At 42.8% G+C, this 19,065-nt stretch overlaps 1 protein-coding gene across 4 annotated transcripts in view; it reads right to left on the bottom strand.

Annotated features, from left to right (window-relative positions):
* Positions 1-16,259, bottom strand: part of FMN1 (formin 1) — a 415,982-nt gene extending 399,723 nt beyond the window's left edge. For all 4 annotated transcript variants that reach the window (XM_068548761.1, XM_068548771.1, XM_068548781.1 and 1 more), the window contains exon 1: positions 14,402-16,259. In XM_068548761.1, coding sequence (XP_068404862.1) covers positions 14,402-16,259 — 1,858 coding nt within the window. The remainder of the gene's footprint in view (positions 1-14,401) is intronic.
* Between the last annotated feature and the right edge of the window lie 2,806 nt (positions 16,260-19,065).

The raw sequence follows: 19,065 nt of genomic DNA, 5'->3' as shown, positions 1-19,065 counted from the left end.
CTTAAATAAATAAAAATTTTCTACCCAAAACATGATAGTAATCACAAAATAGGGCATGAAACCAGTTTCATTCTGTTTAACTTGGGAAAAAATTGCCCCTGTTACCAGTTTGCAGACCAAGTTTTCTCATCTTTCATCCATCCATTTATCCACTCATTCAATAAAAACATTCACTGAATACATGCCATATGTCATTTACTAAACCTGATTCCAGGGAAATAATGATGAATGTGACACCATTCCTGAATCTGAGAGGCCTTTTTTAAAAATAAAAATAAGGAAATGTCTATTTTAATTCTGACATGTTCTATCATCAGCAGAAACAGGTTCCAAATGCAGATGAGACACCAAGAGAATGGCAGGGACAAACCCACTCCACTCTGCTGTATGATATGGCACACCAGCTTAAGGAATTTCCCACCATTCTGTCTAACTGGTCTTAGGGCAATTTGTCACTAACAGTCACTGCCTTGTCACTTGTACACTGAAGGCTGTTTTTAATTAAAGTCAACAACCATAAAAATCTACCTAAACCAAGACATATTGACTACCTGGTGGCATGCTATTTAAGGAACTGCAAATCTTCCAACCAGAATATAAGACAGGAAAAATCTTGATGGGAACTCAAGATTGACAGACAGAACAATGAAAGAATATTATGGAAAATATGTACTAACATAATAAGATGCAAATAATCGAGGTTCAAGACCCATCATCTTGACAAAACTATGATATGGAGATCAGGAGAGAAACTGACAAAGCTTTGTAGAGAGAGGCTACGACTTCAGGTGGTTCAGAAATAATTTGTAGAAAGAAAGGGGACCTTTATTTTTCTTTTATTTTGCTATATCATTCTTTTTTTTTTAATTCACCAATTCTGATAAGTCTTTTTTTTTTTTTAAGATTTTTGTTTTATGTATTTATGTTTTGGCTGTGTTGGGTCTTTGTTGCTAAGCACGGGTCTTCTCTAGTTGAGGTGAGCGGGGGCTACTCTTCGCTGCGGTGCATGGGTTTCTCATTGCGGTGGCTTCTCTTGTTGTGGAGCATGGGCTCAAGGCACACGGGCTTCAGTAGCTGTGGCACACAGGTTCAGTAGTTGTGGCCCACGGGCTCTAGAGCGCAGGCTCAGTAGTTGTCGCGCGCGGGCTTAGTTGCTCCGCGGCATGTGGGATCTTCCCGGACCAGGGCTTGAACCCGTGTCCCCTGTACCGGCAGGCGGACTCTTCACCACTGTGCCACCAGGGAAGCCTGCTATATCATTCTTTAATTTACAGTTTCATATTGGAATGACATTAGTATTGGAAATGCAATTCCAATTTCTTTTTAATTACTTTAATTTTAAAAAAAAAGCTCCCCTGATTCAAAAGCTATTGAGTGGACTAGTTTTAAGCTATATTCTGGAGAGTTCATCAGAGGTATCATATATCATCACCACCTTCAACTTTTTTACAAATTAGGTGGAAAATCCAAAATTAACCTACATAAAACAATAAGAGACTGGAGGAGTGGCGAAGATGGCAGAGTTGGAAGACCCTGAGCTCACCTCCTCCCATGGGCACACCAAAATTATAACTATTTATTTACAGAGCAACTGTTGATGAGAAAGGCCAGAAGCCTACAACTAAAGATAAAAAGAAGGAACCACAGTGAGATGGGCAGGAGGCGTGAAGATTTGGTATAGTCAAGACCTGTACCCCCAGGTGGGTGACACACAAATGGGAGGATAATTACAACTGCAGAGGTTCTCTCCAAGGAATGAGGAGTCTGAGCCCCACATTGGGCTCCCCATCCTGAGAGTCCTGCACCAGGAAGATGAACCCCTAGAATATTTGGTTTGAAGGCCAGTGGGGCTTGCTTTGGGGAGAGCCAGAGGGCTGTAAGAAATAGAGACTTCACTCTTAAAGGGCACACACAAAATCCACATGCTCTGAGACCCAGGGAAGAAGCAGTAATTTGAAAGGAGCCTGGGTCAGACCCACCTGCTGATCTTTGAGTCTCCTGGAGAGGCAGAAGGCACCTGGAGCTTACCCTGAGGACACAGACACTGGTGTCAGCCATTTGGGGGAGCTTGTTCTTCCATGTGGACACTGGTGCTGACAAGTGCCATTGTGGAGTCCTCCCTCTAGCTTGTTAGCTCTGAGACCTGACCCTGCCCACCAGCCTGTTGGCACCAACACTGGGACGTCTCAGGCCAAGCAACTAGCCAGGGAGAGACAGAGCCCCACCTACCAGCAGGCCTGTTATCTTAAGACTCTCTGAGCCCACAGAAACCCCTGGATCCAGCCCTGTCCACCAGAGGACCCAGGACCTGACCCCACACACCAGTGTGCTGGCACCAGCCCTGGGATCCTCTGGACTCCAGCCACACCCACCAGCAAGCCAATGCAAGCTTTGGGACCCTCAGGGTCCCTGTTGCAGAGACCAGAGAACCCGATTCCACCCATCAGTGAGCAGGCACTAACCCTGGAACCTCCCCCAAGCTCCACACACACACACACACCCTGGCCCCATACATCAGCAGGCTGACAGTAGATCCAGGAACACCAGCCCCACAACCACCTACCCCAGAACCTGATTCTGCCCACCAATGGGCCAGCACTAGCCCTGGGACCCCCCCCCAGGGCTCAGCAGTTAGCTGCCTCATGACCCATCCCTGCCACCACCAGCAGCAACCTCCAGACAAGGCAGGGCCTGGCAACCAACCAAACCAGGGGGCCAGAGAGGCCTACCAGATGACCCACAGTAGTCAGTCCACCACATCAGAAGGACCCGCATAGCCCACATAGGGGGCACCCCTGGATCATATAGCTCTGGAGACCAGAGGAGAGTGTACTGCTGGGCCCCATAGGACATCTCCTACAAAAGATCACTTCTCCAAGGTCAGGAAACATAATCAACCTACCAAATACACAGAAATAAAAATAGCAAATCAGGCAAAATGAAGTAACAGAAGAATATGTTCCAAATAAAGGAGCAAGATAAAACCTCAGAAGAACTAAGTGACGTGGAGATAGGCAATCTACCTGATAAAGAGTTGAAGACAATGATTGTAAAGATGTTCAAAGAACTCTCGGGAGAAGACTGAATGAACAGAGCCAGAAGTTAGAAGTTTTCAACAAAGAATTAGAAAATACAAAGAAGAACCGAACAGAGACAAAGAATACAGTCAATGAAATGAAAAATACACTAGAAGGAATCAACAGTAAATTAGATGATACAAAGGAATGGATCTGTGAGCTGGAAGACAGAGTAGTGGAAATCACTGAAGCTAAACAGGAAAAAGAATAAAAAGAAATGAGGACAGCTTAAGAGACTTCTGGGATAACATCAAGTGTACTAACGCCACATTATAGGGTTCCCAGAGGGAGAAGACAGAGAGAAAGGGGTAGAGAACATATCTGAAGACATAGTAACTGAAAATTTCCCTAACCTGGGAAAGAAAGCAGACATCCAAGCACAGGAAGCACAGAGAGTCCCAATCAGGATCAACCCAAAAAGGACCACACCAAGACATATTCTAATTAAAATGGCAAAAATCAAAGATAAAGAGAGAATATTAAAAGCAGCAAGGGAAAAGCAACAAGTTACGTACAAGGGAACTCCCATAAGACTATCAGCTGACTTTTCAGCAGAAACTGCAGGCCAGAAGGGAGTGGCACAATATATTTAAAGTGATGAAAATGGAAAACCTACAACCAAGAATAATCTACCTGGCAAGGCTTTCATTCAGATTTGATGAAGAAAGCAAAAGCTAAAAGAGTTCAGCATCACCAAACCAGCTTTACAAAAAGTGTTAAAGGAATTACTCTAAGTGAAAAAGAAAAGGCCACAACTAGAAACATGAAAAAAATCAAAGGAAAAATCTCACTGGTAAAGGCAAATATACAGTAAACGTAGTAAATCAACCACCTACAAAGCTAGTAGGAAGGTCAAAAGACAAAAGTAATAAAATCGTGTATATCCACAATAAGTAGTTAAGGGATGCACAAAACAATTAGATGTAAAATATATTGTCAGAAACAGTAAACGTGCTGTGAGGGAAGTAAAAATGCAGGAAGTAAAAATGCGTCATATAGGTAGGTAGATAGATAACAGAGATCAACAGATAGCTATATATAAACCTCATGAGAACCACACACCAAAAATCTGTAATAGACACACAAAAAAGAGAAAGGAATCCAACAAACAAAACAAAATAGAAACAGAGTTATAGATACAGAGAACAAACAAGTGGTTACCAAGGGGAGGGGGATGCGGGAGGAAATAAACAGGTGAGGGAGATTAGAGATACAAAATAATGAGTCCAGGGGTATGAAATGTACAGTGTGGGGAATATAGTTAATAACTATGTAACATCTTTGCGTGGTGACAGATCATAACTCATGCTGATCAGTTTGAAATGTATAGATATATTGAATTGCTATGCTGTGTAACAGGAAACAACATAGTGTTGTAGGTCAATTATACTTCAAAAATAAACAAAAACTCAGAGTAAGGGGCATGGAGGAATTGGACAAAGGCAGTCAAAAAGTCAAAATTTCCAGTTATAAGATAAATAAGTACTAGGGATATAATGTACAACATGATAAATATAATTAACACTGCTGTATGTTATATATGAAAATTGTTAAGAGAATAAATCCTGAGCTCTCGTCACAGGAAAAAATTCTTTTTTCTATTTCTTTAACATTGCATAGATGTTCACTAAACTCATTGTGATAATTTCATGATTTATGTAAATCAAATCATTATGCTGCACACCTGAAACATATACAGTGCTGTATATCAGTTATATCTCAGTGAACCTGGAAGGAAAAAAGAAAAACCAATAAGAGACCAATGTCACTTAAAAAATAGCAAGTGACTTAACAGAAGCAAATGTAGACGCTTTGAGAGCAAATCAAGAAATTCACAATAACCAGTTGTGACCTATTATTTGTAGCATCATTTCATCACTGGAGAACACCAAAAGGAGTAGATTATTAAAATCCTTTCTGGGGACTTCCCTGGTGGTCCAGTGGTTAAGAATCCGCCTGCCAATGCAGGGGACGCAGGTTCGATCCCTGGTCAGGGAACTAAGATCCCACATGCCGCGGGGCAACTAAGACCTGATGCAGCCAAAAATAAATAAATAAATATTAAAAAAAGAATCCTTTCTGACCCAATGAGCCAATAATGATCTGTAATTATAATAAAGCTAACATTTTCTAATGTGTTAGGAAGCATTTTCGTTGACATTATTTCATTTGATACTCAAAACAACCCTGTGAATTTGATACTCCTAGCAAATGCAGTCAGGGGAGTAATAACATGGTGCAAAATCAGAATTTCTCTGGCTCTACCAATTTGGGGGCTTCCCTCCCCCTACACACCAATTTCTCCAGATCATTCCAGGAAGCACGTGAACGCATGGATCCACTCTTCCTCATCCCTCATCAACACTGCTGTCCTCACTTGTCTGGGTGCTGAGGGTGTCTCTGGACGCTGCTAGAATTGTCACCAGGTTGCTGCAGCTAAGGTACCAGGTGCGTTGCTTAGGCACTACTGCCTACCTTCCCCACCTCCCCTCTGCTCTCTGGGATGAGGTCATATCCGGTTCCCTCCACCGTGTGCCCTGTCGCATCCTGCCCCAGCAGCACCTGGAGCAGGGCCCCTTCACCCACAAGTTTGTTACACTCTACTATGCAGACCCCGCCTTCACTATCCTAAGGACATTTCAGTCAAATTACTCTTTAAATTTTCACAGTGCTTTCTTACTGCTCTCCTCTCTTCCTACCATCCAGACACGAGTCAGCAGAAAATCAGGAGGACACAACTTATGCTATTTTCAGTGTCCTCCCTCCCACCCTGACCCCAAAGGTCTGGTAACCTCTCCTGTGCCCCAAATCCTGCTTTCCTCTGGAGGGGCTCTGCCTGGTGACCATCTTCTGGGCACTCGAGCAAAAGACTCATGACAGGTCTAACCATCTAATTAACCGGATGTGCCCAGACCTGTCTGAATCCTGGGGAGACTGTGCTGAGGCTCAAGCCTCACGTGGTGTTTATTCTCTCCGCAATTTCTCTGGGCTAAACTGGAAACCAACAGCTTTCATCAGCCACAGGATTATTCAGGGGTTCTCCCTCCAAATGCAAAACTCAACCTTAAAACTTTAACCTAGGTTTCAAACAAACAAACAAAAAACCCATATCAGAATATTTTAGGAAAAATACGGGAAACCTGGATGATCCAACTTCCCGCCTCAGAGTGAGTAAAATTGTGTCTCACGCTGCACGAAAATCTGAACCTCAATGTCTGAAGCCCACCCTCACTTACTTGGCATGAACTCCAGTCTTTTCTCAGGCTCTTCCTCCCCAGTTATGCCTCCAAGGGTCCCCTCAAGGTTTCTGCGCTCGGGGGCCTGCTGCCCCTGCTACCCTTCTGCTCTGTGCCCCTGTCACTCTGCTGCCATTGGGTTGCTAATAACTTGGGACCACGGAGGCTGGGGCTTTGCCCTCCTTCTGGCCAGCAAGAAAGTTTCTGCTTCTCCTCAGACTCAAAGACATAGAGACCAGACTTGTGGTTGCCAAGGGGGAGCGGGGGAGGGATGGATTGGGAGTTTGGGATTAGCAGATGCAATGTATCGTATATAGAATGGATAAACAACAAGGTCCTACTGTATTCAATATCCAGTGATAAACCATAATGGAAAAGAATATGAAAAAGAATGTATGTGTGTATATATATATATATATATATATATAACCGAATCACTTTGGTGTACAGCAGAAATTAATATGACATTGTGAATCAACTGTACTTCAATAAAATAAGAATATTTCTGTTACCCCTGAACAGCTCTTCCACACTGCAAAACTGTTGGGCTTCTGATGACAAAGTTCTTCCTTCTCTTCACGCTAAAGCCCCTTCTCCTTAGAGGGTAAGGGCCCTCTTAGGAGGACGAGAAAATGTCTGTGCACAGACTTTTGGCCCAGGCTTGCTCTCTCGTGATACTTCTCCTTCCATTGTCCACTGTTCCTCCCTAAGGTTCAATAGCCTTCAAGGTCCCCACAAGTCCCTCTACATCCTATACATATCTGAATCCCAATTCTAGTTCAAGTTCTGTCCTGTAAGGCTCTGGGCCAGATAGAAAGCATCTGGTTCCATGTAGTAGAACAATCCATGACTGGGAAAACCTGCTAGGTCCTTCTGTGAAAGGGAAGGAACTCCAGAACTTGCTATGGCAGGAGGCTGAGATGCCAGGGCACACAGAGGAACTCTAGGGGGATGGTATGGCCTAATATCACAGCCCAGAGGCCACGAAAATGTATTAAATATGGCTTTAGGCCCATTTAAGGACTATCTAACAGAAGCTACTTTCTTGTAAGTGATCAGAAAGAGGATGAAGTAAGATAAGCAGTAACAAGTCATTTACCTGATACTGTAAAAGCTAGCAAGAGGGAAAGAGTGGCCCCAGGGTGGAGTTTACTGTTTTCAACATGCACCCTCTTCCAGGAGAGCCCAGGAGGAATGAAATAAAACACACAATCTCAATATTCAGTACTTTGCTCTATCAATTTGATAAAATGCTTCTAATCCAATTACAACTAAAAGTTTGAGTCTTTTTTTTATACCCCAACCAATGATGCTATGAGCCAGAATGGCTGAGTTACGTAAATAAATAAAGTATGCGATAAATTTTTCTTCAAAATTTAATACCTATTTATAAAATGTTCTTCTCTTTTAAGATTTTTCAGTAGCTATAACTTTTAATCGCAGTGTTAATTCTGCCGTTTCTATGTCTTTGGAATTACTTTAGATTGATGGATCTGGCCTAGGGCCATAGACTGCCACCCGTGCTTTAAATCTTGTGCTCTGACTCCTAGAAAAGAAACAAGTAAAAACCATTTCCAAGAAGGTGCTATCCTCAAAGCACAATTGGACATTAATTTGGGAAAAAATTCACATATGTAGAACTGGCTTGGAGTTTTAAAACATCAGATCGTGGTCATGGTCCTGGCCTTTGAAACATATTCCCTTTTAAAAAACAAAATGTGAATGAGAGAAACACTCACCATTTATTTTATATGGAAACTGACCTCAAAATACAAGTTGTTCATTAGTAGAAAATCTATTTCATATGCTAATTAGTTATTCTTAATTTGAGATAACTGTGGAAGATATTTTAAAATTCTTTTTGTGCTTTGCACAAAAAGCAACAAAGTACAATGTGCTATCAATCACTGTTAAATATAAGAGCTTTGTTTTTAAAAACTAGATAATTTTTTCTGAATCCACAGGCTGAAAACTGTATCACAAGATCTCCCAATTATTTCTTTTACTTCCTCAAGTTTGTACTTTTAGCAATAAAAGAGACAGTCAACCAAATTAAATTTAGAGGTAGAACGGTCATACGACAAAGAAACGAAACACTGCAATAATCATTTATTATCAAGATAACCACTGTTCAGTATCAAAACACACCGCACATACACATTCTTTTTTACCCTGTCGCTCTTTTAAAGTTCCACTCTCTCTACATTTCTTGTTCTTCGTGGCTCAGCCTATCTGCATCACCTTATACCTCCAAATCTACTCTGACCCTTCTCCATCCTTCCCTGGGCCCTGGAAGGCTGAGCTTGGAGACATCTACCCACTCCCTTTTACTCTGCCTTTTGGCTGGTTCAGTTCGAGAAAGTTTCGAGGCAGAAGACCAAAGGAGAGTGAAGCCAGGGTATTTATTCCCACAGCTTCCTCTGTGATAAGGGCCTCTACCACAAGCCACCGTTTCTGCCCTGTGGTCCTCTCCCTTAAGCTCCCCTGTTTGGGTTCCACTGACCCCTTCTTCCCTTGCTCCTTCAGGCCTGGGTGTTTGTTCCCTGTCAGGACGCTTTCTTTACCCAGGAGCCTTTCTTTAACCCAGGAGCCTTTCTTTTCTTTTAATTTCTTTTATTTATTTTAACAACATTGTGTTAATTTCTGCTGTACAGCCAAGTGATTCAGTTATACAGATGTATACATTCTTTTTCATATACACATATATATACGTTCTTTTCCATTATGGTTTATTACAAGATATTGAACATAGTGCCCTGTGCTATACAGCAGGACCTTGTTGTTTATCCATTCTCTATATAATAGTTTGCATCGGCTAATTCCAAACTCTCAGTCTATCCCTCTCCCACCCCACCTCCCCCTTGGCAACCAGAAGTCTGTTGTCTACATCTCTGAGTCTGTTTCTGTTTTGTAGATAAGTTCATTTGTGTCATATTTTAGATTCCAAACATAAGTGATATCATGTGGTATTTGTCTTTCTCTTTCTGATTTACTTCACTTAATGTGATAATCTCTAGGTCCATCTGTGTTGCTGCAAATGGCATTATTTCATTCTTTTTTATGGCTGAGTAATATTCCATTGTATATATGTACCTCATCTTCTTTATCCATTTATCTGTTGATGGACATTTAGGTTGCTAGCCATGTCTTGACTATTGTAAATAGTGCTGCTATGAACACAGGGGTGTGTGTATCTTTTCAAATTATAGTTTTGTCTGGATATATGTCCAGGAGTGGGATTGCTGGATCATATGGCAACTGTAGTTTTAGTTTTTTGAGGAATGTCCATACCGTTTTCCTTTGTGGCTGCACCAATTTACATTCCTGCCAACAGTGTAGGAGGGTCAGAAGCCTTTCTTAACTGCCTTCTTCTCTTGGTTTCTGCATACTGCTCCCTCCTTATCTAATCCTGCTTCCCTGACGTGTCTTTCTTGGGTGCTGCCTTTATAGCTCTCTAGCAACCAACATACCCCATTGTAATAATGCTCTAGTCTCAATACTGAGCTTCTTGCTTCATTAAAGAACATGGGGAAGACACAGAAAACTGTGGCTCAGCTATAATCCTATACCCCCCCAACACACATACACACACACAACCCCTCTAGGTGGTGTATTTATTTTTTTCTTTAAAAATGTAGTTCAGTAACTCTTTAAAAATCATTAAAGTGACACATTCACCACAACCAGTGGAACAATGTAAAAATATGGAAAGAAAAGAAATTAATGCTCTTCCCCAGTGCTTTTGTTTTGTTTGTTTGTTTGTTTTGGTTTTTTGTTGTTTTTTTTGGATCCTTCCCCTTCACCTTATTCCCAACCTTCACCCTGTCTTGCCCTAGATAAAGAATGTGAACAGCTTGGCCTGTCTTTCTTTACACCTGTCTCCATGATATTCAAACTTTCAAACCCATACCAAACATGTATACTCATATATAGAGAGGGGTGAAACCTGTCTTTACAAAAACAGAGCATATTCCACATTATTTTGCAATTTGCTAGATAGAGATCTAGTTCCATACTTTAAATAGCCTCATAATATTACGGAGACTAAATATACTCTAATTTATGTAGCCATTTCTCTACTGATTGACACTCCATTTTTTTTTTTCCAGCTGCTTTGGCCACTATACACAATGCTGCAGTAAACAACCTTATGCATATATTCTTACTAGTGCATCTATTTATGTGACCTAAATTCCTAAAATAGGGTCGCTAGGTCAAAGTTACATATAGTTTCAATGACAATCCCCTTACTTTCTCAAAAGTGTGTAGCAATGTATTTCCTGTCAATTTAAGTCCTATATATGTTTTATATGGATATACTATGGTATATGCAATTTTTAATCTTTCTTTCTTAACATGAATTACAGATAATTGTCTACACACTATATACTTTCTGTAGTAATCTTAAATGGCTGGGTATAGCCATTAAAGTTGTGGAGCTTCTTTAAAATTTTTGGGGGATTGTATCAAACCTCAATATTAATACAGGGAGAATTTATATCTACTCCCCATAATACATGCCCAAAGACAAATCAAAGCTTTGACAGCAGCATTAGATATAATAAAATCTGTTACAAATATGCCTTTCAACCCTTAATCAGTTGACACTAACTACATCTTTTGATGGGCACAAGCACTGATAACATGACTCACAATGTCAAGAGGAACTATGCCTGGGGCATATGCCTCCATCACCGCCTCAGTGACTTCAAAGGGGAAAGATCATGAGATTGCTGAGGAGCACACTGAAGCACTGGGGATCTTCCTGAGTGTGGTGAGCCAAGTTACATGTGATTCTTCTGGCATTAAAAGGGTCTATTTCAGGGCTTCCCTGGTGGTGCAGTGGTTAGGAATCCGCCTGCCAGTGCAGGGGACACGGGTTCGAGCCCTGGTGTGGGAAGATCCCACATGCCGCAGAGCAACTAAGCCTGTGCGCCACAACTACTGAAGCCCGTGTGCCTAGAGCCCGTGCTCCGCAACAAGAGAAGCCACCACAATGAGAAGCCCGCGCACCGCAACGAAGAGCAGCCCCAGCTCGCCGCAACTAGAGAAAGCCAGCACGCAGCAATGAAGACCCAATGCAGCCAAAAATAAATAAATTAATTAATTAATTATTTTTAAAAAGGGTCTATTTCAGATCAAAGGTAAAAGAAGGCCAGAAAAACAGAAGGGAATCCCAGACCCAAGGACACTGCTATTCAGGTTAGCACAACTAGAGTCCTTCAGGCTTGAGAAAATACCACATTCCACAAAGGCTTGGGAACATTCTACAGTGGTTTCCATAAAACCAAGGTGGCAGTCAGGGTGGGGATGGGGAAGGAGGACCATGAGAAGACAAATCTGGCCACCATTCACTGTTAGCATATTCTCTGTTTGATCACATCACCACCAGACAAGAAATTCCTGTGCATAGACCTTGGAATGAAGAGTTAGGAAAATTACAAAGCCAACAGGGGGTAGACCAATAGCCTTTATGCTGTTTCCTGTGTGGATGGTAATGTTGGCTTTCACTGCTTGGTCCTGTGAGAAGGAGAAGCGGATTTTACTCTTTCCTGGGAATTACTACTTGCCCATAACACTAAAGAGTCTTCCAACTGGAAATGGATCTGATTACTTTTGCCAGACTTAATCTCTTACTTGAGCAGTTAATGAGTGCTTTCAATAATCTTAATCACATCACTTCAATAAAATACCTAGACGTTATTTCCACAGGAAATAAATGCCCATAGACCATAAACTCAACCTGGTTAATAGCTAACGTGGGAGAAAGGTGGGAATTGGACTCAGATAAAGGGCTACTGTTGGGTGATGGTAAATGAATGATCCACCCTTCGTCTGGGACTGTCTGAGGCCAGTGGATGTGGGATGTGGAGGGAGGAGAAATGAAGTGAAAGACAAAGGCAGCTGGAAGTAGCAAAATTCTCCCTGTGTGGACCCACCAGCTGCAGGAAGTCACTGAAGGATCCAGAATATGATGAGGACTCGTGGCCACAAAGAAGGGGGATTAAAAGAAAACCAGGAGACAGGAACACAAGATACAGATCAAAGATACTATCTGGAGAACTCCCTCCCTTCATGCTTTTCAAAGAGGGATGATGATAAGAGATAACGTTTGGACGTTCCTGGAGGAAGGTCCCGGCAAAAGAGAACTTATCCATGACAGAAAAAAAAGGCTTCTCCTGCTCCTATTTTCCCCCTTTCCAATGCCTTCTTTTATAACGTTAGAAGCACAGGCAGTCTCCCTACCAAGGAATCCATGTGATTCTAATGACTGGCTCCTAAAGTGCTACGAAGATCCCAATGGAAGGCTGGGGCCAAAGTAAAGGGAATGGTTCTGCGCAACAGTATGGAGAGGTCACGGGAAAAGGGTGATCATCTGTTGAACGTGCCCCTCAGTGAGCTTAACTTAACAGTGAGTCATCAGAGAAACTGAATGTCCTCTGTGTGCCTACCTTGAGCCAAATACGATGGAGCTTTTATAATATTGTTTTTGTTTTTTTTTAATAGAAAAATGACAATAAAATAAAAAGATAATTCTAAATCGGGGCAGTGGGGGGGAGAAAAGATTTACTGAACCTCAATGTATTATTTAATGCACAGTTTCTAGAGGAGTGGCACACCAAGTCGTAGGATTTAGTGTGACTTCTAAAAAGAGCTTTCGGAATTGAGGCAGCTCTTGCACGCCCATCTCTCCAGAAGTCTCTATCTAATCGTTGCAGAGAGCTTCCTTTCGAAGTATTTTGAAGGCTCCAGCATTCACAGGGAGAAAGGATTTTCATCACTAGGATTCTATGATACATGATATAAAATCTACAATTCTATGACTTTCCTGATGAAGCAGTTTGGTTATATTAGGAAGTAGCAAGTCTCATCAAACTAAGAGCAATATATTACAAACACAAAATGAAGAGCATTTACCACATTTTAAAAGAAACACACCCTGGATCAATGACATAGAGAAATTTATAAAATGGCAAGAGTTCAAAATGAACAGAAGCTTTTGAAATTCCTCTTCCCTAGACAGATATTTTTATCTTAAAAATTGCACATGATGTTTTCTCTAAACTTTAAGAGACTATATATCATATTACGAGCCTAGACAAAGCATTGACCATATGCTGTGAAAGGACCACTGAAAAAGAACCTATTATCTACACCATGGCATACACGACCCTAAACATCTGGTCGCACTGGCCTGGAAAATGTAGTGAATACAGGAGTGGCACTTTTATACACTGTCTTTTTTAGTCTTATTGATCCAACTTATAGAACCACCAAAATTATTGTCATATAAAATTTTAAATCACATGAAACATACAAGCCAAACTGGCTCTTTAGTACCTTTTGCATAAGACATGATGTTATACCAGTAACAGTAGAAACCCATACATAAAACATAACTTCAGAATAAACATTACTTCGTGTTTGTTTGGGAAATAAAAAACTGTTAAAAAAAAGAAAATCTGAACCAAGTTTCTTCAAGTTAGAAGGAATTCATCCCTCCTCTAGTATTAAAAAAAATAATAAAATATTGTCATAAAATAAGGGTGCTTATAAAAGTGATTACTAAAAAAAAAAGAAAAGAAAAACCCACAAAAACCCAAAACCTCTAACAACAGACAGATGAGCAAAGACACAGCATGCTTCTGCTCTTCTGCTTACAGAATCCCAACAAATCCAAGCCACCCCAGCAGCATGAACAGCAGAATTTAGGTCAAGGGGCCAATTAGCATCAAAGGCAGCAACAAGTTACTACTTCTCTCTGCCCAATCCTGTTTCCTCTGAGAGTCCTGTATTAAGCAACCATGGAGGCAGCTTTAGAGCATTCCAAAACAAAAAATTTAAAAAGACATTTACAAAGTATTGCTTCTGGAAGCAACTACAGCCCTGACCCCATAAGTCAACACCATCCTCACCATCTCCACACTCTTTTATACCACTCCCAGCTGTCCTGTTACAAGGTGAATTAACTAACAGGCTGAGGAATTCTGATTCATCGTTAATTAGCCAGTGTCTGAATAGCACGAGCAGACTGACAGTTTGGGGTCGCCCAGGAACACATGTAAAGCATTTTAAACCGGGACTAACCTGGAGGTGACCGGTGCTGGGGCTGAGCTGCGGTCCTCCCAGGCCCCAAGCTCTTTTCCAAAGGTTCCCCAGGCACCAACCGAGGTTGGCCCGCTCTGAGGGAGGTCGAGTGGGCTCCTTCGGTCTCCGTGACCTTTGCAGAGAGTGGTGGCTCCAAGGTGTCAGCAGAGGGTGACCCAGAGAAAGCACGGCTCTTTCTACCAAGAGAGTCATCAAGAGCGGCTTCCCTCTCAGCAGGCAGTGAAGGGGGCCGGAGGATCCTGTGATACTGCTGAGGGCTGGGGAGCCTTGGAGAGAGAGGCAAGGGAACAGGTGACATCCATTTGTGCGTGCTGGACGGAAAGGATGAATTATTAAATACCGTGCCGAGAGCTGCCAGTGCTGGGGGTGGTGGCCTCTTCTCATCACCTCCAGGGTCCACACCGTGGGGCAGATCCAGAAACAAGGTTTTGTGGCCACTCAGAAGCAACCCAGCTCCCCTCTTGCTCCCAGTTTCTGGGAGGGTATGGGCGGCTGTCGTCCCGAAGGGAAATCCCAGCCGTTTCCCCTCGGTGGCTTCATCTAATTTCTCGCTCTCTATCACCTTCAGGAGGACCTTGTTCACAGCCCCCTCAGTGCCGGCTAGGGGACCCTCCTCAGCTGATGGCTGCCATGACCTGTCCCCTCGCTGCTCCTTGCCCCAGCAGCTGGCACCCCAAGCCCCAGCCTCAGCTTCCGGGAGGGTGAGCAAGTCTGCGCTGGGTATGAACTCAGCTTGCGCTGCTGGGCAAACGGCAACCCTTTCCTCACCCTCAGGATGCGTTTTAACTACTCGTTGCACCTGAGCAGACAGATCCTGGACTTTGGCCACCACTTTGGAAATAGGCTTCTTCCTGCAAGTCCGTTCAGCAGCCTTCTCTGTCCGGCCCCCCTCTGCCTCTGGATGTTTCTCAGGCTCCTTGTGACTTTCGGTCGAACCTGTTTGCAGATGCGCCAGCCTGCGAGGGCCCCTCTTTGGCCCCCCGGCACCATCATCTCCTGGCTCTGTAGAGCTGCATTCAGGGGGCAGCCTGCCTCTTCCATGCCCCGCAAACTCAGAAGCCTTCTTGAAGCTCCCCAAGGCAGAGTCAGCATCCAGTGTCCTGGGGATCTCTGGGGTGCAGCTCCCTCTCCTCTGTAGGGAAGAGGTAAGTGCCCTATTCGGGAGCAAGTTGCCTCTCTCCTCTAGGAGCCAAACATGAGGCCTTGTTTGAGAAAGAGGAAGGGCGCTGCTGGAACAGATCTGGTCCTTCCCCATCAGAGGAGCCAAGTCCTGGCCCCCATGCCCCTTTCGTCTTGTCCTCTTCTGCAGGGAGTTTTGAGAGAGCCCCTCAAAGCTCTCTCTCCTTCCACCAAACCTCCGGGCCTTTTTGTTCCCGTGGGAGCTCCTCTTACTGAGACAGCCCACGGCGGGCTCCCCCAGCCAGTGGCCAGCACTCTGGAAACAGTCGTCCTCGGAGGCCAGGCTCACAGAGAGCTCCGGCAGCTTCCCCTCCTGGTTCCCCATCGTAATGCCCAGGATGTGGTCTGAGCTCAGCAGATTGGCCAGCAGTCTCTCCCTCTCGGCCGTGAGTTTGTACAGCTCAGTTAGAATGTCTTTCGTGGGAGTTGGCTTGAAAAATATGTCGCCCAGATGTTCGTTCGGCTGCCGGCTGAGGCTGTTGATGTCGGACCCCTCCCTGACTTGGTAGCAGTTATGAAACCCTTTACTGGATCTGTCTAGAGTTATGGTGCCCTTGTATGAAAATCCTCTGACTTCCCCCCTCGGAAGATAGAAGCTGATGTAGCAGAGTTCCGTAACGGGCTTACGCAATTGGAGGGTGCAGTGAGTGCCTTCCATTATGCCTACCTAATTATTCATGCCTCGGAGATGCTGGTCTGTGGTCAGGCTTCCCAGGCTCCGGTGGTGGGCCATGTGATGGTGGCTATGCAGGGAAAGCATCTGACAGTCATCTCCAGCAACGACACGGCCTGTTAGAGGAACAGGGGAAGAAAGCAGCTAGTCTGATGGAGTGCATGAATCACACAGCGACATAAATCAAAGCATACCCTGGACTTATCCTTCCTCTCTGGCTGACCTCAAGCAACTCAAGGCATCAGCCAGGAGGCTGATTGCAACCTCTTCCCCACTCCCAGCTCACCCCTGACTAGCAAAGCTTTTCTACAGCTGAGAATGCGAGAGTGCTCTAACTTTAGCCCCAAGACAAAAGTCCCTTCTCCCCACATGGAAACTTGATGTATACCCTAAGCAGGGTCTCTTGACTTCTCAAGGCTTCAGTTTAGGTTCTTCTATAAAACAGAGCTAACATACCTCCCAGAAATCCTGAGGAAAGGGGACTTTGAGATCCTTAGAAAACATTACTCTCCAAGAAGCACCTTCTAAGATTTGAGATTAATTATCTATTTAACTTAAAGCAGTGGGGGAGGGGGGAAGATATTAGGTCACAGATTTTGAGTCTCTTCTGGACACAATTCATATATTTTGCCAAAAGAGTGAAAAGTGAACATTTTAAATTTTGAAATTTAAAGAAGTAACCCAGAAGCCTTAATCAAGTGTTTTGTTTGTTTTCCTACTTCTTGCCTATCTGAAGCCAAATGGAATGGCAGAGAAAAAGGAAAAATCTGTAAGCCACTGCTGGTCCTGTATGGATTTCCAATGTCTTCACCATCAAAGTGGCTGAAGTGTCACAAGGGCAGTGAAGGTGTCTGCTCCCTCGTATGATGTGAAGTATCCCAGGGGTGTCTCTGGGGCTAACATCCCTCCAAACAATCATGAGCTTAGAATGCTATATTATGATACTTCATTTCTTAAATGAAGGCATTGCCCAGTCTTCAATATTTCCAAGCTTAAAAGAAATTCCCTGGGAAGGGTAACACAATAACCATTTATTAACCATTGATTTCTTTAGTGAGATCTCAGGTCTTTCCTAAATGGGTCTAAATAGTAAAAAGCTACATAAAAGAACATTTTGAGTGAAGGAAGAGAGAAGGGAGGAAGCTTTTTAATAGAAACTTCTTAACGAAGACAGATGAAGATAAAAGTAATAGAAGGTAAAAAGAAAAACATGCAAAAATCTGGTCAACCCAGAAGTTCCAGGAGGACTCAGGGTACTCACAGACAGGGTTAGAAGGGCATGAAGAGAGAAAGCACATAAGAGATGGGAGGCCAGCAGAGGCCTTGCCTCTTGCACAATTTTCCGTGGGATTGTTCTCATTCATCTAGCCTATCTCTAAAACTTTTCTAAAATGCTCATTCCTTGCCTTTCCTAAAGACACACATGTATATAGATACCTAATACTTATTGGTACAAACTCTCTGAATATATCCAAGAACTCACTTTGGAGGTGGTTTTTTATTGGGGGTGGTTTTATAACAACCAGTTATAAAAAGCAATTGCACAGCTGCCAATATCCACTGTTCATGATGCCAAGCATCACCAGTTCAATTTAGGGATTGTCAAAAAAGCTGAAGTGAAGCTGCAGAAGTGCTATTTTAAGTTGCAGAAAAATGGGAGAGGCCTAGTTTTGCCTTCAAGGATCATTCTCCTCTAGTTTTTCTTATCTTCTCAATTTCCCTGGATTAGGAGAAGCGCATGATGTGGGAGAAGGGGAAGAGTTAAAGTTTTTTATAATCTGTCCAAAGTGGCAGCACAAAGTTGATGCCATGATTTCAGCTGAAAACATGATTGCTTATTCTAAAAGCTTATTCCCTAAGAGAGGGAATTTTTAATGTATTGAACATATACATGCGCACACTTTTATTTTGTCATCTCACATCTCCCTTTTACAGATGAAGAGATCTAAATTCAGAGACACCAAGGATCTGGTCTAAGGTCATACGGCTCAGAAGAAGCAAGGATAAAAACCCAGGTCTGTCTCATTTCATGGCTTTGTAGGTAAAGTGGCTCCTCATCTACTGCCTTCTACTGATGAACCAGTTTTCCAAGAAATCTGAAAAGAAGAGTTCTTTTATTTTGCTAGCTTGGTGTTACTCACATTGTTTCTTCAAATATGTCTCACATCTTGCTACTTTTACCACTCATTGGTTAGTTTCGGCACCTCTGATCAGACAAAATGCCGTTCTCTAAGGCTGTCCCTTAAACAACATAATCTAGGGTCAGGGCACCAGAAATTCATTACATCTGTACCTGTCAAGCAGAACTCAATGAAAATTCTAATACAGAAAATAAAGAGAAGGAGACTCATATGAAGGCTATATCTTTTGTGAAGATTATAGACATATAGTGCTCTACTATAGGGTTAACTACTTTTTTCTCCTTGTCTTTATAAGTCTTGATTATATACATGGAGAAAATGTCATGGTTAGTATTAGGTATGTTAGTCATGGTTGGGAAACTAAATCCAAAGTTTAGGAAATTATGAGATTGGATTTTACAGCAATAAAGCCATAATTCAATGCATGAAACTACTATTAAGAAAAAACCACTTCACTTTACTGCCTCTTCCACACAGAAACTTTAATACAAAATGCTCTTTCTAGTGCCATGTCTGGGACCAGGGAGGGGCAGAAATGAGAGAGAGAGAAAAAAAAAAAAAAGAAACAGGGGTTTGCCCCATGCTCTTAGGACTAAACTTTCTCTGATCAGGGCACCGGGGACCAGAAGTATGGTATGAGACTGTACTGA

The sequence above is a fragment of the Eschrichtius robustus genome, chromosome 1 (assembly GCF_028021215.1).
Source record: "Eschrichtius robustus isolate mEscRob2 chromosome 1, mEscRob2.pri, whole genome shotgun sequence".
NCBI lineage: Eukaryota > Metazoa > Chordata > Mammalia > Artiodactyla > Eschrichtiidae > Eschrichtius > Eschrichtius robustus.
Note: the sequence above shows the minus strand (reverse complement) of the source record. Positions and strands in the feature narration are given on the sequence as shown.